This window comes from Haemorhous mexicanus, chromosome 10, assembly GCF_027477595.1.
Source record: "Haemorhous mexicanus isolate bHaeMex1 chromosome 10, bHaeMex1.pri, whole genome shotgun sequence".
Taxonomy (NCBI): domain Eukaryota; kingdom Metazoa; phylum Chordata; class Aves; order Passeriformes; family Fringillidae; genus Haemorhous; species Haemorhous mexicanus.
The window spans coordinates 5,577,740-5,600,228 of NC_082350.1; the positions used below are offsets into that span (position 1 = coordinate 5,577,740).

Here is a 22,489-nt window from a genome sequence, read left to right on the forward strand (position 1 = left end):
ACACACCCAGCTAAACCTGAGACACTTCCTCACTTGTTTTATCTAATACACTTATCCCAAAGCCCACAACAGCATCTGGCTATGGCTTCTTTAGTGATGCCACCTCCAGGCTGTCCCAAATAAGCTTCAGTGTTGTCCCATGTACAGGTTTGCAGTGCTGGAAGAACTGGCCAGAGAAGAGAGGGTGCTGGAGACCCAGCTTCTGGATTTTATTAACTGGAGGAGAAATAGCAGCAACGAGGATGAGGGGGGGGATCCCAGCCCTCCTGCTTGACCAGGGGCAGGCTCTAGGCATGCCAGTATTTCCTGCTTTCTTGGCTTCCCGTCTGTGAAAAAATAATCAAATAATCAAATAATGATTTGATCTCACAGAGAGGTGTAAAATTATCCCTCCCAACCTGGCTGGATGATATCTGGGATAACCTGGAGTGATAATCCAAAAGGATGGGGCTTGGAGCAACCTGCTGTAGTGGAAGGTGTCCCTGCCCGTAGCAGAGAAGTAGAATGAGATAAGCTTTCAGGCCCCTTCCAACCCAAACCACTCTGTGACTCTGTGCTGGGAGTGCTGTGGACTCTGTGGAGGGATGAGAGGCCTTGCAGAGGGATCTGCACAGATGCAGCACGGGGCGATGCCAGTGGCACAGAATTGCTGAGTCCAGGTGCTGGGTTCTGCACCCAGGGTGGAGCAAGGCTGAGCACGAGGGTGAGCTGGGGGAGGAGAGGCTGGGGAGCAGCTCTGGAAGGGTCTGGGGGTGCTGGGGGCAGCAGCTCAGCAGGAGCCATGGCCAGGAGGGCAGGTGGCATCCTGGGGACACTGACACAGGAGAGGGCATGGCCTGGCTGTGCCCAGCTCTGGGCAGCCTCAGCCAGAGAGCTCCAGGGTCAGAGATGGGGGGAAGGGGCTTGAGTGTGTCCAGAAGAGGAGACCCACGCTGGGGCTGTGGCTGGGAGGTGTGACCTGGGAGGAGGCTGAGGGCTCTGGGTTTGTCTGCTTTGGAGAGAGAAGTGCTGATCTCATGGGAATGCTGCTCTCAAAGCTGGGCCAGGGGAGGTTCAGGCTGGACATTAGGAAGTGTTTCTTTATAGAGCATGTAATCAAATCCTGCACCAGGCTTCCTGGAGAGAGGGCTGTTGCCCCAGACTGTCAGTGTTTAAGAGGCATTTGAGCAGTGGTGTAACTTTAGGGCAGCCCTGAACTGGTCAAGCAGTTGGACCAGATGATTGTCCTAAGTTCCTTCCAGCTGAACTGTTCTATTCTAACATGAAGGGTTTTGTTGGTTTTGGGGTTTGGTTTCATGTGCTGCAGTCTGACTTGTAATTATGGTTTGTTGTACAAAACCACATTGTCACCTTTCTGCTGCAGAGGGCAGTGAGTCATTCATCTCCGGCTTACTTGGTGTCTGTTAGTTACATCCTTATTTCCTGATACGTGTCACTCATAACCTAGGCTCTCCTCTCCAAATGAAGCAGGTGGTGATAAGAAAGAGCCCAGGGCATTTTCTAAAGGTAAACAGTGTCAGTGAGCTGATAACTTTTTACAACAAAAGGATGTTCTCTGTCAGCATGGGCAGAGCAGTGGATGTCAGCAAAGCATGTTATTCTCTTTCCCACAATCTTCTCCAGGCTGCACAGGGATTTGAGTGGCCTGGCCTAATGGAAGGTGTCCCCTGCCAGTGGCAGGGGGGTTGGAACAAGGTGAGTTTCCAACCTAAACCACCCTGTGATTCTGTGATTCTCCTGAACTGCCTGGGGGGCTGTGGGACAGGTAATAGCTGGCTCTGGCTGTGCTCAGAGGGAGCCCATTGATGGATTTTCCTCAGGTGTACTGGTTTGGAAAGCCTTGCTGGATGCCTTGAGAGTAGGGAAGGTGGTGTCTTATGCAGTAGCCATCTTCTCCATTAGCTGCTTTTTGGTGATGTTGTCTCTTCAGTGCAATAAATGTTCCATCCAGAGCCTTGTTCTTCAAAGAAAAACTATCCTAAAGAGTGTTTCCTTCTGTTTTAAGGCACAGCACAATCTCTACAAGGCTGCACACTGTCAGATTGCACTAAGGATGCTGGCTTTGCTCAGCAATGTGTTGCAATGCCCTTGTCAATACAGTTCTAAGATCACACATCTCTCAGCTTGGCCTTGTGGATGCTTTTGACAGAAATACCTCCATATTCCATGGCCTGCCAGTACCTCATCCTGCTCTCCACTCTTGTCCACCCTTTCTCTCCATTATGGGACACTCCCCACCTCTCCCTTCATCCTTCAGGACGAGTCAGAGAGGAGCTGATTGTCCTCTTCTGGGCTGAAGCAAAGTGGACAGTGCCATCGTTTGCAAAGAGGAAGAATTTTTTCATGGAAACAGAGGTCAGGCATTGCAGGGGCTGCCCAGGGAGGTGCTGGAGTCCCCATCCCTGGAGGTGTTCAAGGAATACTTGGACCTGGCACTCAGTGCTCTGGGCTGGTTACAAGGTGGGCATTGGTCACAGGCTGAACTCAGTGGTCTTGGAGGTCTCTCCCAACCCAAATGGTTCTGGAATTCTGTGGCTCCGTGGAAAGAGAAGACAGCCGGTGCAACACAGCCTGTGCTGCTTGGGTGTGGAGTTATGAAAAGCTGTGGAAGTCCATGATGTTATTGGAAAAGAAATCTGCAGGATTTGCTTTCTGCCGGGATAGGCTGATGCAGCTAGTTCTTTCTGAATCAAGCTGTTTATATTTTCTGCCCTTTTCCTACACCATTCTTTCTTTTTTTTTCCCCCTAAACTACTGACCACCACTGTGTAAAATACAGACTTTCCACATGAAAGGCTCTTTTTGGGAAGTGGAACTTTCCATAGTTCTCTTTTTCAGCTCTGTACAGAGAGGGTGCTCGGGAGGGAGACACACAACCCTGTGCTGTGGCCAGGGAAGGTCTGGCACAGCTCCATTTAACCATCTTCCTTACACTTGAAGATCCTAAAGCTCCATGTAAGTTTTACTGTTTCACTGAACAATAGAGCAGTTCCCTGGGGGAATACAAGGGAGGAGTGAGTGTAGGGTTATTTTGTCTTTCCTAGACCTTACTTCTGTGTTCTCAGTGATGCTTTCACATAATGGTGCACTGTTGTTTATAGGAGGGAGAGGCAGGGTAGGTATGTGTATGTGTATTTTTAAAAAGAATCATTGTGACAGGAATTTCTTGTCCAAAATTCTAATTTTTTTGAGACAGACTTAAATACTAGAATGCTGTGAATGCTCCACACTTAGAACCAGTGGTCTTCTGGCACAGTAAGGACTTGGCTCTCTCTACTGGTTTTACCTCTCTCTGTACAGGATTATGGCTGGGATAGAGTTAATTTTCTTGACAGTGGCTGGTCTGGATCTGTGTTTGGATCAGCGATGGAAGCACAGGAATGTTGTAGCTGTTGCTGAGCGGTGCTTACACAACATCAAGGTCTGTTCTGCCCCTCACCAGTGCGGAGCTGGGAGGGGACACAGCCGACCTGGCCGAGCACAGAGCTCTCCCACAGCGGAGGAGGCGGTGCTCAGCAATAAAAGCTGGGGAGGAAGGAGGAAGGGGGTGTTCCCAAGTCACCGTTACGCGTGGTGGAGCCCAGCTTTCCTGGGATGGCCGAACACCTGCCTGTGGCAGGAAGCAGGGAATAAATTCCTTTTGATTTACTTGCTTGTGCAGGTTTTGCTTTACCTGTTAAACTGCCCTTATCACAACCCACGAGTTTTTGCACTTCCACTTTCTGATTCTCCCCATCCTGCTGCAAGGGGCCAGCTCCCCGAGGGCCTGACCCCCAACAGGAAGCAGAGGCAGGATGGAGTGATGAATCCCGCCCCAGCTCACTAATTCTGTGTCACCTGGCTGCCCTTCCCTGCCCCAGTCTCTGAGCAGCCCACCTCCACATGAGGACAAGTATTCATGCCTGGCATAATTTCTTTTTTTTTTTTTTTCGGTGTAACCAAAGCTGACAATTCGTGTACAACACCCCAGGAGAGAGCAATGAATCAATTGTAGAAGTGTAAAAAATGGGCTTTTGTGATCTGTGGGCTCTACCAGCTCCCGAGTGAGAATTGGCACAGCTGACGTGTGTAATGTAACAGGAGAAAGAGGTCGCTGAAATGTGCCCCCCCTTCCAGCAGCAGCTGATGCTGTGCCAAGAGTAACCCTAGAAATTCTCCATAAAAGAGCACATTGACTCAGGTTCTACCAAGAAACTCAAAGAAAGCAACCCTACACCTTGCTAATCTCTGCATCTTGGTAACTGCTGGAGTTGGGGGTGGTCTGGGGAAGCTGTGATTCGAAAAGAAATGCTGTGTATTTCGGTGCTCTGCAAATGGAGCAATGTAGGTGAAGGATCCTGGAGTGCTGAGAATTTGGCTGTTGGTGGGGAGCCAACAGTATACAAGGGTTGGAAGGGTGGCTCTGCGTGTGGGGAGGGAAAGGGGACCACCAGGAGGTGCATGGAACACAGCATGGCTGTAAAAGTCCAAAGTAACACCTCAATCCCCCCCTAATCCAGGCTGGGAGATGTGGGTATACTTTTAGTTGCCCAAATGAGGAGAGCACTGGCTTCATCCCAGTATGGGGAGCAGGGAGATCACCCCACCTCCAGAGCTGCAGGACGGATTCTGCTCTCCCAGGGCAAACTGCAGCCATCAAACCCAGTTTGTGAAGTCCCAGTGTACAGCAGCCTCAGTGGAATCTAAAATTCCTGCATAATATGAATTGTAACAGTTGTTATTGACACCAGAGATAAAATAATGCTCTTTTAGGGACAAGATTTCTCCCTCCCAAGGCCTGCATACAGCCAAGTCTGTTAAGCTCTTAACCTCCAGCTACAATAATTGCATTTTTACCAGTTTGAAGTCTAAATGTTTTAAGAGGAATTTTCCATAGGTGAGCACCATTCCTGTTTGCTGTTGTCCTTAATTTGCTCTTGCCAAACGTGTCTGGCAGGGAATTCCTGTCCTTACCCACCGAGCAAGAAGCAGATAAAAGGGACAGCAGGCACTGAGCATGGCCCCTGGCGATGGGATGTCGTGCAGGGTGACAAAGGTCCAGTGCCCTCCAGCAGCCCCCTGTGAGCCTCCCTCCTGCAGCCAGGAGAGAAAAGGATCCCCTCTAAGGAATCCCAGTTCAATCTTTCCTTCCCAGCAAAGCTGCTGCAAACGCCGTGTCCCGAGGCAGCTCTTTATACTTGTGTTGATGTCCCGGATACCAGCACTTTTCATGGCTTATTAATTAACTCCCACCCCCTTCTGGGAACACCTAGCCACTCCCTTCATCCTCACCTATCCCAGCCATTTATAGCAGTGAACAGATGCTAGAAATAGAGACTTGGCCACTGAGAGCCAGAGGAGACAAACAGGCACTGGAGTCGATTTGCAAAAGGAGAGATTTCCCAGCTCGCAGCAGCATGAAAAGCCCTGGGTGTGCTCCAAGGTAAGGGCAGAGGGTGCTCAGTGCTCGGGGTGCCCTACTAAAACTTGCTTTGCAGGAAGGTCTGCTTCAAGTCATCTCTGGAAGTTGTTAATAACCTATGGAGTTAGTTACAATTTGCTCCAGGGAAGGGATTAATTTTGCCATTAGTATTTCTTGTACAGATGTCTGTTATTTTCAGCTTGAGCCAAAGGAACAAGAAGGGGGTCCCAAGCCTTAAAGCATCTATAGCTGCACCTCTAAGAGAGGTAGATTTCCACGCTTTCTTCCCGGGGGGAGATAGCACAGCACAGGCTGGAAAGGCAGTGGAACCTCTGGCACAAGTGCTCCGTGGGTTTTTTGGCTTCTTAGAATTTTGTGTCTTAGCAGTCAGCTCCCATGAGCTGCTCAAAGGTCTTCCAGGCTTGTTCAGGTGACTTCAGCCTAGCATTCAAATTTGGGCTTTTTCTCTTGAAGTTTGCTGCACCAGATCTTAGAGGTATTTCACAACCTAAACAATTCCTGATGCTGTGCAGGTCAGAGACTTGCAGTGTTGGGACAAAGGGGGTGTGTGACACTAGGGGAACACAGTAAGGCTCTCACAGAAATGTGCCAGGGTCATGGGGGCAAGCTGGGGTGAAACCCCAGTGCAGATTTGCAGACAGAGAATCAGAATATTCTGAGCTGGAAAGGATCCACAGGGATCATGGAGTGCAACTCCTGGTCCTGCAAAGGACAACCCCAAATACCACACCAAGTGCATGAGAGCATTTTCCAAATGCTTCTTGATATTCTCATAATTTCCATTACATGCATTTGAAGCATAGAGAGCCTGAGATGTAATAGTTCTCTGCAGAATTTCAAACAGTTGTCATGTCTTACTCACTCTGGAATGAATACAGGAAGCAGGTCTGGTAGCAAATCCCACCCTGGCCCTGTGCTGTTTTCTGGGAGCTGTGTTGAAAACTCTGTGTATGCTCCAGGTGAAGATCCTACACGCTTGCTGTCAGTAAAAACCCTGAAACATTTCAAGAGCTCATTTGTTTCCAGGCCTAAGATGTGCAGAAATGAAGGAAGCTTGTTGCAAGAGGAGGGAAAGGTGCCATCAGTTTGCTGTGTGAGAGATTTGTTTATTCAGCCTCCCATTCCCACAGTGTGTGTGGGGATGTCACCCTGGAGCCAGTGACAGCCCTGACAGTGCAACTGTGGGTGGCCAAGCCTCGGGGGTGATGGGGACAGGACTCCATGAGTGCTCTGACCTGCACCCTGTGTACCTGCCACCCTCCTCTCATCCCCATGGTCTCCATTTTCCCACACTTCTCCCTGGGGATCTCCTCAATCCCTGCCCTTGGCTCTTCCTCTGGACACCTTCCTTCCTTGCCTTTGCTGGGCTGAGGTGCAGCAGAGTTCCCTCCATGCCACCACTCCCTGCTTGTTCCCTGGGCTGGAAGGTTTTGTGGTGTTGTGAGAGTCCCCAGGACGAGGTGAGAGCTGAGAATCTGACTCCAAGTTCTCAGAATGCTGATTTTATGATATTATATTAAACAGTTCTCCAAATCACATTCCAAAGCAGCAAAACAGGGAGAAGCTGGAGCTCCCCAGCTTCCCAGGAAAAGAATCCTGGGCAAAGAAGATTTTTCAGAAAATATCATGGTGACAGGAAGGCAGATACCCATCCACCCATCCATCCATCCATCCATCCATCCATCCATCCATCCATCCATCCATCCATCCATCCATCCATCCATCCATCCATGCCAGGCACAGGAACAAGCACCATGCCATGATAATGCATTGTTTGTCACCCCTGGGACAAGGAGCCTGCCATTTCTCTGTGGGGACTGGCACCTGCATGGACCATGTCCTGCAGAGATCAGCCACTCTTGCTCCTTAAAACTGACCATTCCAGGAATAGTTTTGGCCTAGATAATTCAAACCTTCATTCCTCCCTGTGTCTCCAGGGTAAGATCAAGCTGATGTGTGGTTTGGGGCATGTCCAGACAAAATGGGTCTCTGGGAGCATTCACTTGGGGTTGGGCTCTGTGTGCTGAATGTGTCTGAATACTTGGAGGCAGAATGGCCCCATGTAATCCTTTATTTAAGAAAAAAGCTATTAAAATATTGAGGGATGCCTTGAGGTGATAAGGTGCAGAGGTCTACTGAGCCTGTCTTCTTGCAGCAGAAGGGATTGATAGTTCTTCTAGAGCATACTGTGATCTGGATCTGCCTTCAGGATGATTTGGGGGGTGTGTGATTTGTTTGCCCCATAAAGCATCATTCAGAGTTGCCATTTTGGGGGCACTACCTAAATTAATAAATGGACTGTTACTGCACCCATTAAACCAGAAAAGGTGCAGCCGGAGGATGTCAGCTCAGGAAGGACCTCCAGGCAGGCAGGGTGATGTGCTTTGGAAAACCATCAGATATAAGGCAGCCTCAGTTTAAATGAAAGACCAAGAAGGAAGATTGGTGTGGGGGCTGCTTGGAGCCTGCTCACTGCCCATGGGCTCCTCTGCCTTTCTTCTCCCACCTCATCTCCATGGACAGGGGATTGTCCTACTCCCATCCCTCTAACAGGCCTGGGGCCAAAAATTTAGGAAATCCTGATGAAATCTTGCCTGTAGGTGTGTCTTGAAACTCTTTGTGCAGAAGCTGTGCTGCAAATTCCTGTCAGAGGTTGGTACCAGCTGTGGCTGAGGGTCTTCCCTGGCTTTGGGAAGGGATTTTGGAGAAAGGCTTGAAGGCTTGCTTGCTCCCTTTGGAGAGTGGAAACCACAAGTGTGACCATACCATGCTGTAAATTGAGATGTTATCTTCTCAAAACAGTGTAAAACCTGAGCCAGATCTGCTGCATTTTGGCCATGTCTGCAAATATGAGATTCACACAGAGCTAAAAAAGCTTCTAGGGTGAGAGAAGTCAATCAAACTTGGTGATTAAAAATTCCTTTTAGGTGGGCTTTAAACCTTCAAAAGATCCCCTCTGTGTCCCAGCTGGAATACACTGGGGATGATCATGGTACCACAGGATTGTTTGAATTGGAAAAGACGTTAAAAACCATCCTGTTCCAACCCCCTGCAATGTGCAGGGAACCCTTGATGCATCACAGTTGCTTAATTAGTGCTGTAAAAGACTCCTCCCTCATCATTATCCACTCCCTCATTTCAAAGTGAGGTGCAATAAATCCATTACAGGTGCTGTTGGCTTATTTGATTTTCTGTCTTGAAAAAGACAGAAATATAATCTGTATTTATATTGCAAAAGAACCTCAGTTTGGTGGATTTTTTCCCTCAGTTTAGTGGTTTTTTCCCAATCCCCATCTTCTGCAGTGATGTGATTACAGGAGCTGCTCAGGTTTCTCACTAGGGAAGTCTTTATAAACCCCTACAAAGGGCTTGCTTTCTGGTGAATAATCTAGGAGTCTGAATAGTGAATAAGCACTAAAGCCCCAGAAAACCAAAGAAAAGCAAAACAAAAGGCAGCCAAGCAGAGCAGGAGGCTGTGGGAAGAGCTCAGGCTCTGCCTGAAGCACGCTGTGTCTTGCCAAAGGCCAAATTAGGAGAGTAGTAGTGAAAGTGCAATTTCTCACTGCCTTGCCTCTAACACCTGCTCAGGGTCCAAAGGTGGCTGCCAGAACTGAGATGTAAAACTGTGCTCACAGTCCTGCGGGCGAAATGAGAAATGTGGTGGTTTGGGGAAGGACTATTGCATAAAAATCCACTGAAACTCTTCTCCAGGCATCCCAGGTGTCTCATCGTTTTCAGCTTCTGCCTGGGACTTTCCTTCCTCTCGGGATTCTTCCATATGAAGAGTAAGAGTTACAGGTAAGTGAGGCAGAAGCAAGGTTGCACAGTTTCCTGTACCTGGAGCAGCCTGGACGTGGCCTCTGACGCCTGATTTACTTCTCATGGGGCCTCGGGCTAATGTTCAGAGGGGGGTGGCTCAAAACTAGGAACTGAATTAGCCAAAGCTCAGCCTCTTTGGGACAAAATCAGCTGTGTGGGAAAAGGGGGGTTGAGCTGAAGTCTTTGGTAAGTGACAGTCTGGAGAGGGGGAAAACTGGAGGGAGAAAACATCTGTGCTGGAGGGTTGGGGCTGATTTGGATGCAGCCTTGGACCAGCTGCAGGTGTGGTGTCAGAGGAGCAGCTGGGTTTGGCTTTGCCAGGTCTCAGAGATGGGGTGCAGCACCAGAGAGCCTCTTTGCCCCATCTGTCACCTTCCTGCAGAATCTCAAAGAGCCAAGAGGAGCTGCTGATCCCTCCCACGCCGTGCCATGCCAAGACAAACGTCATGTTCCTCAAAACCCACAAGACTGCCAGCAGCACTGTGCTCAACATCATGTTCAGGTTTGCAGAGAGGTACAACCTCACTGTCGCCCTCCCTGCCGACCAGCTCTTCCACCTGGGGTACCCAAGGACTTTCGTGGCCCACTTTGTGGAGGGCTTTGAAACCATAGGCCAAAATTACAACATCATGTGCAATCACCTGCGGTTTAACCCCTTGGAGGTAAGGACGAGCCCTGACACCTGAGGAGAAACTCGGTTGGGACGGGACTAACCTCCTCTTCCTCCCACAAATAGGTCAAAAAGGTGATGGCAGCCAACACCTTCTACTTCTCCATCCTGAGGAACCCCATTCCTCTGCTGGAGTCTTCCTACATCTACTACAAGGACTATGTGCCTGCCTTCAGGAACTCCAAGGACGTGAACGAGTTCCTGGAATCACCCACAAAGTATTACCACCCTGCAGACTACAGGAAGAACATCTACGCCAGGAATATCATGTGGTTTGACTTCGGCTACGACAACAACGCGGAGGATGACACCAACTACACCCAGGCTGTCCTGGAGGAGATCGAGCAGAACTTCCACCTCATCTTGATAGCAGACTACTTTGATGAGTCCATGATCCTCCTGAAGCACACTTTGTGCTGGGATCTGGATGATGTGATTTACTTCAAGCTCAATTCCAGAAGCCAGGACACCGTCCAGACGTTGACTCCGGAAAGTGAGGAGCAGATAAAAGCCTGGTGCTCGCTGGACTGGAAGCTCTACCTGCACTTCAACCAGAGCTTCTGGAGGAGAATTGAGGAGACCATAGGGCTGGAGGTGCTGGAAAAGGAGGTGGATCACCTGCGGACCAGACAGAAGGAGCTCATGGAGACTTGTCTCTCAGAGCAGGAGGCGGTGAGGAAGGATCTCATCAGGAATAAAGCTCTCCTGCCTTTCCAGTCAGGGGCTGCAAATATCCTGGGTTACAACCTCAAACAAGGCTTGGACAACACAACTCTGAGAGCCTGCCAGAAAATGGTCATACCAGAGCTCCAGTACACCTCCTACCTTTATGCTGTCCAACACCCGCACAAGAAGAGGAAAGATGTGGGATTGCCATTGCTGTGGACCAGTCTCCAGGAGAAGATGCAGCTCCCAGGGTCCAACTAGGACATGTGGCAACCCACTGTGGCTTCCCACCGCTTTGCATCACCCCTTGTCTGACATGGAACTGGCCCACAGGACCCTTGTGCATGAGGGGGAGGCAGTGGGGGCTTTGTTTAGGGACACCAAGCTGGTGGTTGGTCTCTTTTTGGGGACCTTGAGCCAAAGGCTTTGCATTGTCCAGATCCTGGGTGATCCCACCTGCCTGCTCCTGGCTGGAGGGAGCCAGGCTGGCTGCAGCTGGCCAAGACATTCCAGCCTCTTAATCATTAATCAGGAGCGTGATCATTTGCCTTCATTTGATTTTATTTGATATCCATCGTTGCATCAGTCTGGTCACAGCTCACTGGAGCAAGTCCTGATTTTGGAGGGTTTAGGGGGAGGAGGAGGGAAGTGAGGGGGGTATGACAAGGGGACACAGGGCTCAAAGAAGCAGGAGAGATGGTGGGTGAGGTTATTCCATGCTCAGTGAGGACTAACCCCCACATGCTGCTGGAGCTGCCTTTGCTGTGGCAGTCCCAGGCATCCTGCCCAGAGCCAGGCAGGCTGGCATGCCCGGTGGCAGGTAAGCTGTGCCTCTCATGTGTCACCAGGTGAATGGGCCTCTGTCCCCTGTGGGAGAGATTGGTGCTCCCCTGGGAGGAGGTTTTGTGGTTTTGCCCCTCACTCTCAGGCAAGGGTGTCTGGGAATGGATGTTCCTTTGGGTGCAGCATCCCCAAAGCTCTTTTTTGGCAAAGCAGACACTTTTTTGGGGCTCCCATTGCTGTGCTGGCCAAACTCTCCAGCGCAAATTAGGAGGGGATGGAGTGAGGCACAGCTTTGGGCACACTGGTTCATCCAGGTCCCTGCTGCTGCCCTGACCAGCATGAGCAGAGGAGATGCTGGCCCAGCTGTAAAACACTGGGGTTTTGTCAGTGTAGGCTGGCACTGACAGATGTGTTGGGAACAGGTGACAGTGACACCAAATCCATTGGGCTTGGTGCTGCCATCCTCACAAACCTTCCTGGCACTGCCCCAGCAGCAGGGCCCTGGATGGCAGGATGGGGAGGATGGGTCTGGAGTCCAGATGTTGCCTTGGGGGTGAAGCTGTGGGGCAGCAGCTCCAGCTGGGAAGCAGGAGTGACGCTGTCAGGGGGAGAGGGGTGAGAAGCAGAGCCAGGATTTTCCTCATTTGTGTTTAGCAGCAGCTGAGGCAGGAGTTAACCAGCCCAGCAGGAACAACCCGGATTAACAGCACTTTGCCTCAATAAAATTTACCCGAGGCTTTTGTAGCAGCCAGGTGGAGCTGCTGGAGCCACACCAGGTGCTCACCCTCGGCCATCCCAGGGGCCCTTCCTGGGCAGTGCTGCAGCTTCCACCTCTGCTTTCCCCTTGGAGCTTCTGATCCATGATTTGCCGTATGGATTTTGTCAAACCCTTCTAGCTAAGCTGACCAGAGAGATGGAATATTGGAATATAGGTATAAAAAGGGTTTCTTCGTAGCTGATCTGTGTGCAGGTGGGGGTCCTGGGAAGTCTGGGGATCCTGGGAGGGCTGGGGTTCCTGGGAAGTTTGTGGATTCTGTGGTGCTGGGGATCCTGGAAAGGCTGGGAGGGCCGGGGCTCCACGGAAGGTTGGGAGGGCTGGGGTGCTCCGGCCCACAGCTCCCAGCCTGGGGAGCTCTCAGCGGGGTGCACTGTGCTGAACACAGGCTGGAGCCCCTGGACAGGGCAGTCTAGCCTCTCCCAGCCTGCAGGAGGAGGGAAACTGAGGCAGGAGATGCACGGATGCCCTTGCTCACCCTCCGGGGGTCGGAGCAGGGTGGCCGGGCAGCCGCGGGGCCCCGGCTCTGGCCGGGCCCATAAGGGCTCCTTTGTGCCCCGGGCGCCGCCGCTGCTGAGTCAGGGATTCGTGCCGGGCTCCGCCGGGGGAGCCCCGTGACCCAGCGGAGGGGGGACCCTGCAGGACAGCGGGGCGGCCGAGCAGTGAGGCCACAGCTCTGCCGAGAGCCGGCGATACTCCGCGCTGGGGCCGAGCGACAGAGAGAGCGGCCACTCCAGCTGAGCAGGAGCCGGTGAGTGCCTTCGCTTTCTCCTGGGGGTGTTGAATGAGCAAAAGCTCCTGATGAAACCACCGGTGAGAGTGGCTTGAGACTGCTCCAGCTGAGCCTGGAGTGGATGCCCAACTCCTTCCGTGGTGATAATCTCCAGGGAAATGTAGGGACATGTGAGCTGGGGACAGCTGACCTGCTGGGGACCGCGCTGTCCGTGCTGTGCAGCTCAGGTTCCCCCCACAGAGGAGGGGGAACAAGGGGTCAGCTGGCTCCGTTGCGCTGGAGGCAGCGGAGGAACGGGAACACTCCCTGACCTTGTCACGATGAGCTTGGGCTGCTCCGGGGCTCTCGTCTGTGGGCTCTGCCCTCCCAATGCCCGCTGGAAGAGAGCACGGAGCTGCAGGTCTCACCCTGCTCTCTGCTCACTAGCCTTGATTTCCCAGACAAGCATCTTACAGATCAAAATTACTTTATTTCATTTTATTTTGCGGTCCCCAGGTCAGCCTCCTCGCTGGTGCCCTGACCCACCTCTGAGTGTGGTGACTTGCCAGCGCACACTCAGCCCCCCTCCACCCCAGCCCTGCCCCTCAGCCCCTGCTCCCGGGGGGCTACCCCGACCCAAGCCCACCAAATTAAACCCCGAACCCTTCCAAGAACAACCCCACGCCCCTGGCCATGCCCAGCAGCCGCTCCCCCCACCTTCATCCCCCCACCGCATCCTTGTGCTGCAGCTGCCATGGGCTCCCGGCACTTCCCGGCCCGGACCGTGCTCTTCGAGAAGGAATCCAGCGGTGTCACGTACCGTGTGCCCGCCCTGCTCTACCTGCCCTGCGTGGCCAAGCTGCTGGCGTTCGCCGAGGAGCGGCTCAGCGCCGACGATGCCCACGCCAACCTGCTGGTGCTGCGCCGCGGCTCCATCTACGGCAGCTACGTGGAGGTGGGACAGGGTGGGCCAGCCTGGGGACACGCTGGGTGCTGTCCTCATCGCCTGGGTGTGGCACCGCCAGGCTCCTGCAGACAGCCACAGGGAGGGGATGCTGGCATGGGTGGAGTGGATCACAGGGTCGCGGGTTGGTTTTGGTTGGAAGGGATCTCAAAGGCCATCTCGTGCCATGCCCTGCCGTGAGCAGGGACACCTCCCGCTATCCCAGGTTGCTCCAAGCCCGGTCCAATCTCACAATCTCTGCTGGTCAGAGTGACTGAGATACGTACAAGTCTCTTTTCCCCAGCCTGGCAGTTGAATAAGGAGTCAGGATTCTTCTGTTCTCATTCTCGAGGTTGTTTGTTATTTCTTATCTATAAGATCCTTTCTCTGACCCGCCGAGGTCTGTCTGGCAGGTTGGGTTGAGACACTCTGCCCACCTCAGAGGCGGTGTTATCTTTTTATACTAAAAACTACGTGTACAATATTTACCATAACTTCCCAATACCTGTCGCCTATGTTAGACAGTGAGTTTCTACCTTAAACCAATCTAAAAGTGCCAGCATCACCTGGAACATGGAGGCTAGGAAGAAGAAGGAGGAAGGACAGGGTACACCCAAATTCCTCCATCTTGGGACTCTGAGCCCCCAGTCTAAAAACCTCAAAAATCTATTTTTCACCCCGTGACAAACTATTATTCTACTTAAACTCTCTTGACTTGTAATTCTTCATATAAAGGTGGTCATTTGCTCCATAGGTCAAAATCAAAGTCACAGGTGTCTTGGGCTCTGTGCCAAGGTCTCCGAGCCCACTGTCAGGGTCTCGAGTCCTCCAGGGCAGTTGGAGGAATTTCCTGGGTTCCGACAATCCAACCCTGCTGGGAACACTTCAGGGATGGGGCAGCCACAGCTCTGGGCAAAATCTGAGATGGTCCTTACCCCTGTCTGTCCTCTCCTCCTCCTCCTCCCTGGGCAGTGGGAAGACATGCGTGTGCTGGAGACGGCAACGCTGCAGCACCACCGCTCAATGAACCCCTGCCCGCTCTACGATGAGTTCACGGGCACCCTCTTCCTCTTCTTCATCACGGTGCTGGGCAGGACGCCCGAAGCCTACCAGATTGTCACTGGCCAAAACGTCACCCGCCTGTGCTGTGTCACCAGCGCTGACCAGGGCCTGAGCTGGAGCACAGCCACAGACCTGACACAGCAGGTCATTGGTGCCACCATCAAAGGTACCCAGCTGCAGGGCGAGGGGAGAGGGGAGAGCAGCCAGCACGGGGGTGACCATGGGTTTTGGTCTCCTGGAGCCACCCGTGGCATTGCTGGGGGTGACTTTGACACGGGAATCCCACAAGCTTCCAAAAAAGGTGGAGGAGAACCTCAAGCAGAGGGGAGAAGGGACGGAGGGAGTATCCATATCAGTTACTGGGAGTGGGGAGAAGATGGAGAGGCGTGTGTGGGGACAGCTAGGCAGCACTGGGCTCTGCTGCCCTCCCACCCCACCACTTGAGAGGAAGCCCTGGGGACCCTCCCACGCAGGGCATGGCAGGGCACCGCGGTGGTCACTCTTTACCCTGTGCCACCTTCACCCCGTGCCATCTGCGCTCCCCAGACTGGGCGACGTTCGCGCTGGGCCCCGGGCACGGGATCCAGCTGCGCTCCGGCCGGCTGCTGGTGCCCGCCTACAGCTACCACATCGACTGCAAGGAGTGCTTCGGGCAGCTCTGCAAGACCACCCCGCACTCCTTCGCCTTCTACAGCGACGACCACGGCCGCGCCTGGCGCTTCGGGGAGTTCATCCCCAACCTGCAGACGGGCGAGTGCCAGCTGGTGTCCGTGGATGAGGAGGACGGATCCAACGTCCTCTACTGCAACGCCCGCAGCCCCTTGGGCTTCAGGGTGCAGGCGCTCAGCACGGACGATGGGGCCGTGTTCCACGGGGGGCAGCTGGTGCAGCGGCTGGTGGAGCCGCCCCACGGCTGTCACGGCAGTGTCATCGGCTTCCCCGCGCCGCTCGTGTACGTCCCCGCCGCTTCCCGGGACACCGGGATGTCCCCCCGGGGCTCGGTGTGCCGGCGGCTTCCCGGGGCGCTCCGGGGGCTCGGACAGGCAGGAGGTGCTGAGCTGCCCGCCGGCAGCCACCAGGAGCCAGATGAGCCCCGTGAGGATTGTCCCACCCCAGGGCGTCGCGATGATGCCCACAATGTCACCTTGGTGCAGGGGGACTCTGCTGCGACCCCCGGCCCCACTCCCTTCTTCCAAGCACCGACGTGGATCCTGTACTCGCACCCCACCAGCTCCATGTCGCGGGTGAACATGGGGGTTCACCTGAGCACCTTCCCCAGGGATGCAGAGAGCTGGACAGAGCCCTGGGTCATCTACGAGGGCCCGAGCGCCTACTCGGACCTGGCGTACCTGGAGCTGCCCTACAGGGACGCGCCGGTGGCCGGCGGCACGGCCATCGCCTTCGCCTGCCTCTACGAGAACGGGATGAGGTCTCCCTACGAGCAGATCTCCTTCAGCATGTTCACGCTGCACGACGTGCTCCAGAACATCCCCCTGACAGCCGCTGCTCCCCGGCGGGGCCGCGGGAGGAAGAGGAGGAGGAGGAGGAGGAGGAGCTGCCTCGTCTCCTAGAGCCCGCCCAGGTCAGCTCCCCCCAGTGCTGGATCCCGGAGCATCGACCCCTCGGCTGGGTCCTGCCACCATCCAGCACGGCCACAGCACACAGAGGGGTGTTACTGTCCCCACACTGGGGTTTGGCTCATTTTTATTGCTTTTTTTTAAAATTCTATTTCGGGTGGGGAGGCTTTTGCCCCCAGCCCAGCCTCAGGCTCCTCTCCAAGCAGGAGCCACCCCTGGAAACAGATACTGGGGGGCAACAGCAGCAGAGCAGGGGGGAGGCAGCCAGGGGTACCCTGTGCCACCCCTGTGTGCTGGCTCAGGGGATGTGGGATAGGTGGTACCACCACCCTGCTCCAAGGGCTTTCCTCCCCTTGTTATAAATAGTTATGCTATATAAATATGGTATGTAATGTTAAATTCTTTCTTTTTCATGAAAAGGCTTTTTCTCAATGTCACTCTGAGGGTTTGGGCTGGGGTAAAGCTCTGTTCCTTCATGGTAGCTGGGATGGGACTGGGTTATATATTTGGGCTGATGATAAAGAAATGTTTGTATTGCATTACTTGTCTGTCTGGGCTTTTAGTTCTCTCTCTTTGTTATTTTCATTTTCATTACAATTTATTATTATTATTTCAATTATTAAAGTGTTTTTATGTCAACCCAGGAGATGTCTCACTCTTACCCCTCTGATTCTCTCCCCTTCCCACAGCATGGGGGTGAGTGGCTGGGTGGTTCTCAGATGCCAGCTGGGGTTCAGCCACCCCAAGGGCCCAGTTACTGTTTTGTTTGCTCTGGGATTTGTTTTTTTAATGTGCCATGGTCATCACTGCTTTCCTCTGACCCTTGTCAGTCTGGGGACAAACCCCCTCCCAGCCCATCAGGCCCAGGCCCACGCTGGGTCCTGTAAGGTTATGGGGAGGGGGCTGAGCACAGGAGTGGGGTCCTGCTGCAGGAAATGAGCAGCAGCTGCTCCTGACACTTGTGTGTGGGTGAACTTTGGGGGTTACACCTCAATTCCTGCTCTGCCTCCCCCAGCACAGCTCCATCTGAGCGCCCCAGCTCGGTTCCTCGGGGCTCCTTCACCTGTCCTGCCCTGTGCAGGTGACAAACACCAGCTCAACTGCCCTAAATATGAGCTGATTAACAAAACTGATTAACAAGAGTGTCCAGCTCTTCAGTCTGTGACACCACCAGGTCTCATTTCCCACCAGGGTGAGTGGAGGCTGGCAAATTACAGGCAACATGGAGAATAGAAATTTTCAGTTCCGCTGAAGCTGCAAAGTAGAACTGAAAGACTAACTAGTGAGAGAAAGGGGTGTAAAAGTAGGCAGACAGGATGCTAAACACAGCTGGAACCACTGGGGAAACAGGCAGTGAGGAACATGGTGACTTTTGGGGCAAAATTATGTAACAAGACACGGCAGCTCATGCCCTGAGAAAGGTTCAAGGCAAGGTCACAGCATTGGGGCACCCAGTGAGTACAACCAGCAGACACCCCTGTAGGATCAAAAATCCCTTCCAGGAAGGGATGGAGGCATGCAAGCTGGTTCTAGGCCAAGAGCTGTTTATGTGTTCTCTAGGAAGCCCCTTGTAGTGAACCTGTGTGATCATGGTGGAACAAACCCTGCTGTGAGGCTGCACAGCACACGTTTGGTTAGAGGAGATACCCTGCGTGTGTCCAGCTCTGGGATAAGGAGTGCCTGCTTTCTAATGCTCCAAACTGGGTCAGGTAATTGATTCTCTGCCTCCTGAGGATCTTATCTCAAGGCTCTGTGCCTTTCAGTCCTTCTCCTTTCAGTATCACGAGGCGGGGCTGAGGCAGCTGCTGGAAGCCAGGTCCCCACCTCCATCCCAGTCCCCAACCTCAAACCAGCCCCAAGGGAAGGGACATGGCCCAGGCCAGGGGATGTGCACAGGAGCACCCTTGGCTCACCAGCCCCACGAGCTGCTCCATCCCCTGGGTGTCCATCCCCCTCGGGGGCTCTGTCAGTCTCACACGGGGCTCTTGCACCGGGCTGGTGTCACAGCTCCTGCTGCGCCCTCTGTGCGGCGTGTGCCAGCAGCCGAGTGACACCCGAGGTGGCACCTCCTCCTGGCACCGCCACCGGCCCTACTTGCCGTCACAGGAGCCGCAGAGGCAGCCGAGGCAGCCGTTGAGGATCTGGAGCAGGGCCAGCACCATCTCGGCGGCGCTGATGAGCAGCAGGAGCGAGAACAGCCCCACGTGCCAGGTGACGATGCCCTCGGGCTCCAGGCAGGTGCTCCAGGTGCTCCGGTTGTACAGGTAGTTCTCAGCCCTGTGTGACAGGAAGGGGACAAGGCGCAGGATGCCATCACTTTCTGCCGTGAAATATCCCCCAGACATCCCACCCTTCATCTGGAGGATGAGCAGAATAAAAGCTTAGAAGAAAAAAAAAGGAGCAGGCAAGAGAAAGAAGGGTTAGAAAATCACATGTACTCATTTGTGTGAATCTAAAAAGGGAAGAGAATTATTTTGACGGGAGGGAAAGAAACCTATACAATAACTAATTCTGCCATCTCTCTGAGAATTGACCTGGCCACTGGAAGCAAAAACATGGAAGCTAATGTCAGGATGTTGCAGTGCAAAAAACCTTTGAATAAAACATTATCCATGGGTTCAGGTGTGATGAAATGTTGGTAAGAGTCTGAAGTACAAAAATGGGAGCTGTGGGTCTCAAATAGTGAATATAAAGGGATGATTCCACTCCATAGTAAACTAGCAAACAGTGCTGCAACTTCTTATTCAAGTTCTATTCTGTCACTTGATATTACAATTACTTCAGGTGGGAGGTGGGAGGGTGATGAAGATGGAAAGCACCACACACAAACCCACGGAAGGTGAGGATTCCTCGAGCTGCCAGGGTCTTGCATCAACCACCACCAGCAAGCACCCACCCTCCCCCTTCATTAACCCACTTAATTAGCAATAAATTAATGAGGCAGCCGGAGTTCAGCCCTCACCTGGCATCAGGCGCCGGGTCAGTGGCATCCACGAAGGGGTATCCCCAGAGGGCGGCGTGCCCGGGGCCCAGCCCGGTGCTGTTGTAGCGGCAGAGGGGGCCGGTGCTCAGCCCCACCCCGCAGAGCACGAAGCAGGCGGCGGCGCCCAGCAGCGCCAGCTTGGAGAGCACCACGGACAGGAAGGCCTGCGGGAGCACCCGGGGGGCACACACACGGTCAGGGGGTCCAAACGCAGCTCAGCTTGTCAGCAGAGTTTGGGAGGGGGGAACTGCCATCCCCAGCTGCGGCTGAGGATGGAGGCACCGCTGGGATGGCAGACGTGGGCAGGGAGAGGCAGCGACCTGCAGAGCCCTGTCCCCTGGGGAGGTGACAGCCTCCCATGGCACCCTGCCATAGCGCCCTTGGAGAGCAGCTCCCTGCCCTGCCCGCTGTGGGACAGGGGGCATCCCACATCCCACCGTGGCACCTGAGAAAGGGTCTGTGCCCAGCACAGGAGAGGGGGACCCGCCACAACACACCGGGGGCCGGGGCAGAGGAGGATCCCTGCCCTGTCCCACGGCAGGACCATGGCAGAGGAGAATCTCTGTCCCAGGTAGGGCCATGGAAGGGGAGGATCCCTGCCCTGTTCCATGGCACAGGAGGATCTCTGCCCTGTCCCGCGGTGGAGGAGCTGGCTCCCGACCCCATCCCCATCCATCCCCGCTGCCCCCCGGCCCCATCCCGCCCCGCTGCCCCATCCCGGCTCCCTCGGCTCACGCTGTGGCGGCCGGAGCAGCCGAAGCGCTGCCAGCCCAGCGCCGTGATGTGTGTCGCTGCCAGCAGCACCTGCGGGGACAAAACCACAGCTGGGGGACAGAGCGGAGCCTCCTGCCCTGCTCCACCCCCCTGGCCCCGCTGCAGCCCGGCGGGAAGGGCGCTGTGCCCCGCGGTACTCACGGCGACGCCGCCGCCCCAGAGCCCCGGCAGGGCGCGGGCGTGGCGGCCGATGTGTCCCCGCCGCAGGGGCTCGGATGCTCCGCCGGGGAACAGCAGGAGGATGCTGGCTGCCATGGAGAGCGTGCCCAGCACCAGCAGGCAGGGCCCCACGATCCGGCTGCACTTCCCCACGCACATGGCCGTCCTGCGTGGGCACGGGGAGGAGGAGGAGGAGGTGAGGAAGGGGCTGCCTTTGGCCCCGCAGAGCCCCGAGGCTTCCCCACCCCGAGCCCGTCTCACAGCTGTGGGTGGGTGGGAGTTGCCGGGTTGTGCTTTTGGGTGTCAGCCCACCCTGCCCCTACTTGAGGGCAAGTTCCCATGGAAATTCTAATACTTCTTTGCCAAATGGGCACTGGTGTTCCCACAGCAAAACCCAAGACCTGTGTGGCCCTTCCAAAATGTGTCCCAGCTCCTGGCAGGGGGAGATGGTGTTTAAGGTCCCTTCCAACCAAAACCTGTCTGAGGTTCTATGAAAATGTTACTGCAGGGAGCCAAGCACCCACCACGGCTCAGCTTGGCTTTCAGGGTTTACAACAAGCAGGAGGGAGCCAGGAAAGAGGCAAAATCCTTCTACAAGGGCTTGTGAAAGCACATCGGTCTCCAATCAAATCTGACAGCAATTCCATCCCTGTCCCTGCCAGAGGTCTGAGTATGCTGAAACTGACTAAATTTAGTTAAGAAAACATTATTACCTATCCTCCAGTTCCACTGGCATGGAAGCTATGAGTTAAGTTATTGCTATGATTTTATCTAGAAAGCACCTGCTCATCTCCAGGTGATACCTTGTCCAAAATTGCCTCTCTTCTGCACCTACAAGACCCTTTCTGTACAGGATGTCCTTTGGTCACTCTGGCACTGCTGAAAACAGCATGGTTTGCTGCTGTCCTGGCTCCCAGCTGTTTTCTGCCCTGAGTTCTCTTGGCTTGAAGTTGTGCTCATGCATTTTCCCCTTTCCTGCTCTGTTGCAGCCCATTTTGCATAGGTTCCCAGCTCCAGCTGTTTCTTGCTCTGGCTTTGCAAAGCAGCAGCGGCTGTGGCACCGTGGTTGGCTCTGTGGAAGAGCTCAGCACCTCCTGCAGGGGCACAGGGCCAGGGAGGAGTGCCCAGGGCAGCACATCCAGCCCTGGCAGTGCCCCAGGGCCTGGGGGACACCAGTCCAGGGGATCTGCTCAGGACCAGCCACAGCAGGGCACTGGGGAGGGCTGAGCATAGAGGGACAGGGCTCTGAGACACCTGAGAGGGACCATCAGCTCCACACGTCCTAGAATCCCACCTCTCTTGATTTCCATCCTCCCTGCCTCGCCTACAGGGAATTTAGGGCCTCTCTCCCCCCTTCAGTCCCTGCCTGCAGTGCAGGCCTGTGTGTGGTGGTTTCCTGGCACAGCCATGAGTGCCCTGTGCCGAGTCCCACCTCCCCACCACCCTCTGGGACAGCTCCAGCTCCTCTGAGCTCACAGCCTGGGCTCTCACCTTTCTGCTCATCTCCCCTCCACTGCTGCCCTCTCCCTGGGGATGGCAGGAGGTCTCTTTTCCCCGGGAAGCTCCCAGGGAATGCTGTCCCTTCCAAACATCCCCCTGAGCACGCAGCTCCTCAGCCACCACAGACAAACCCCTGTGCAGGGGAGGCAGAGCCCCAGTGCAGGTGGTGCTGTGTCCATCTGGACAGCAGGGCTCCCTTCTGCCAGCACACCCCCGGGACCAAAAGCACAGAGATTCCAGCTTCTCCCCCCTTCCCAGCTTACCTGGAGTGGTGCCACAGCGTCCAGCCCTGCCTGAGCCCTGGCCCAGGGCATCACCCATGGGTGACAATTTATGCCACCTCAGCCCGTGCCCCCCTCCCTCCTGTCCCCCAAGGGCCGCCCACCAGAGCATGACCCTCTGGCCATGTCCCCATCCCAGGGAGGGATGAGTGGCTGCATGAGCCAGCCTCTGCCTTGCTCTTCCCCATTTCAGAATTGCACTGCACAGCTCACCAAAACAGGCACACCCTCGGATTTTAAGGCTTCTACCACGTCTGCACTAAATGCCTCATCCTCTGCCCGAGTAGTGAACACTGCTGCTCCTGGAACAACCTGTTGGGATAATGCTTTCCTCTCCAATACTTCAAGAAAAGCTTCAGAATA

General features: G+C 54.4%; 3 protein-coding genes across 3 annotated transcripts; 2 read left to right on the forward strand and 1 right to left on the reverse strand.

The window, feature by feature from the left end:
• Positions 1–5,300: 5,300 nt before the first annotated feature.
• Positions 5,301–10,838, forward strand: GAL3ST2 (galactose-3-O-sulfotransferase 2). The gene is given in 6 exon segments (XM_059854867.1): positions 5,301–5,322; positions 5,325–5,368; positions 5,370–5,422; positions 9,134–9,220; positions 9,624–9,903; positions 9,978–10,838. Coding segments are annotated over 6 exon segments (1,347 nt in total).
• Positions 10,839–13,527: 2,689 nt separating this feature from the next.
• On the forward strand, positions 13,528–16,556 carry NEU4 (neuraminidase 4). Its single transcript, XM_059855070.1, has 3 exons — positions 13,528–13,802; positions 14,763–15,018; positions 15,399–16,556. Exons 1-3 carry the CDS (start codon positions 13,602–13,604, stop codon positions 16,421–16,423), a joined length of 1,482 nt encoding a protein of 493 aa, XP_059711053.1. The 5' UTR covers positions 13,528–13,601; the 3' UTR covers positions 16,424–16,556.
• TM4SF19 (transmembrane 4 L six family member 19) lies at positions 16,523–20,508 on the reverse strand. The gene is made up of 4 exons (XM_059855071.1): positions 20,328–20,508; positions 20,148–20,216; positions 19,392–19,576; positions 16,523–18,706 (listed from the first exon to the last, which is right to left on the reverse strand). Exons 1-4 carry the CDS (start codon positions 20,502–20,504, stop codon positions 18,520–18,522), a joined length of 618 nt encoding a protein of 205 aa, XP_059711054.1. The 5' UTR covers positions 20,505–20,508; the 3' UTR covers positions 16,523–18,519.
• Positions 20,509–22,489: the final 1,981 nt, after the last annotated feature.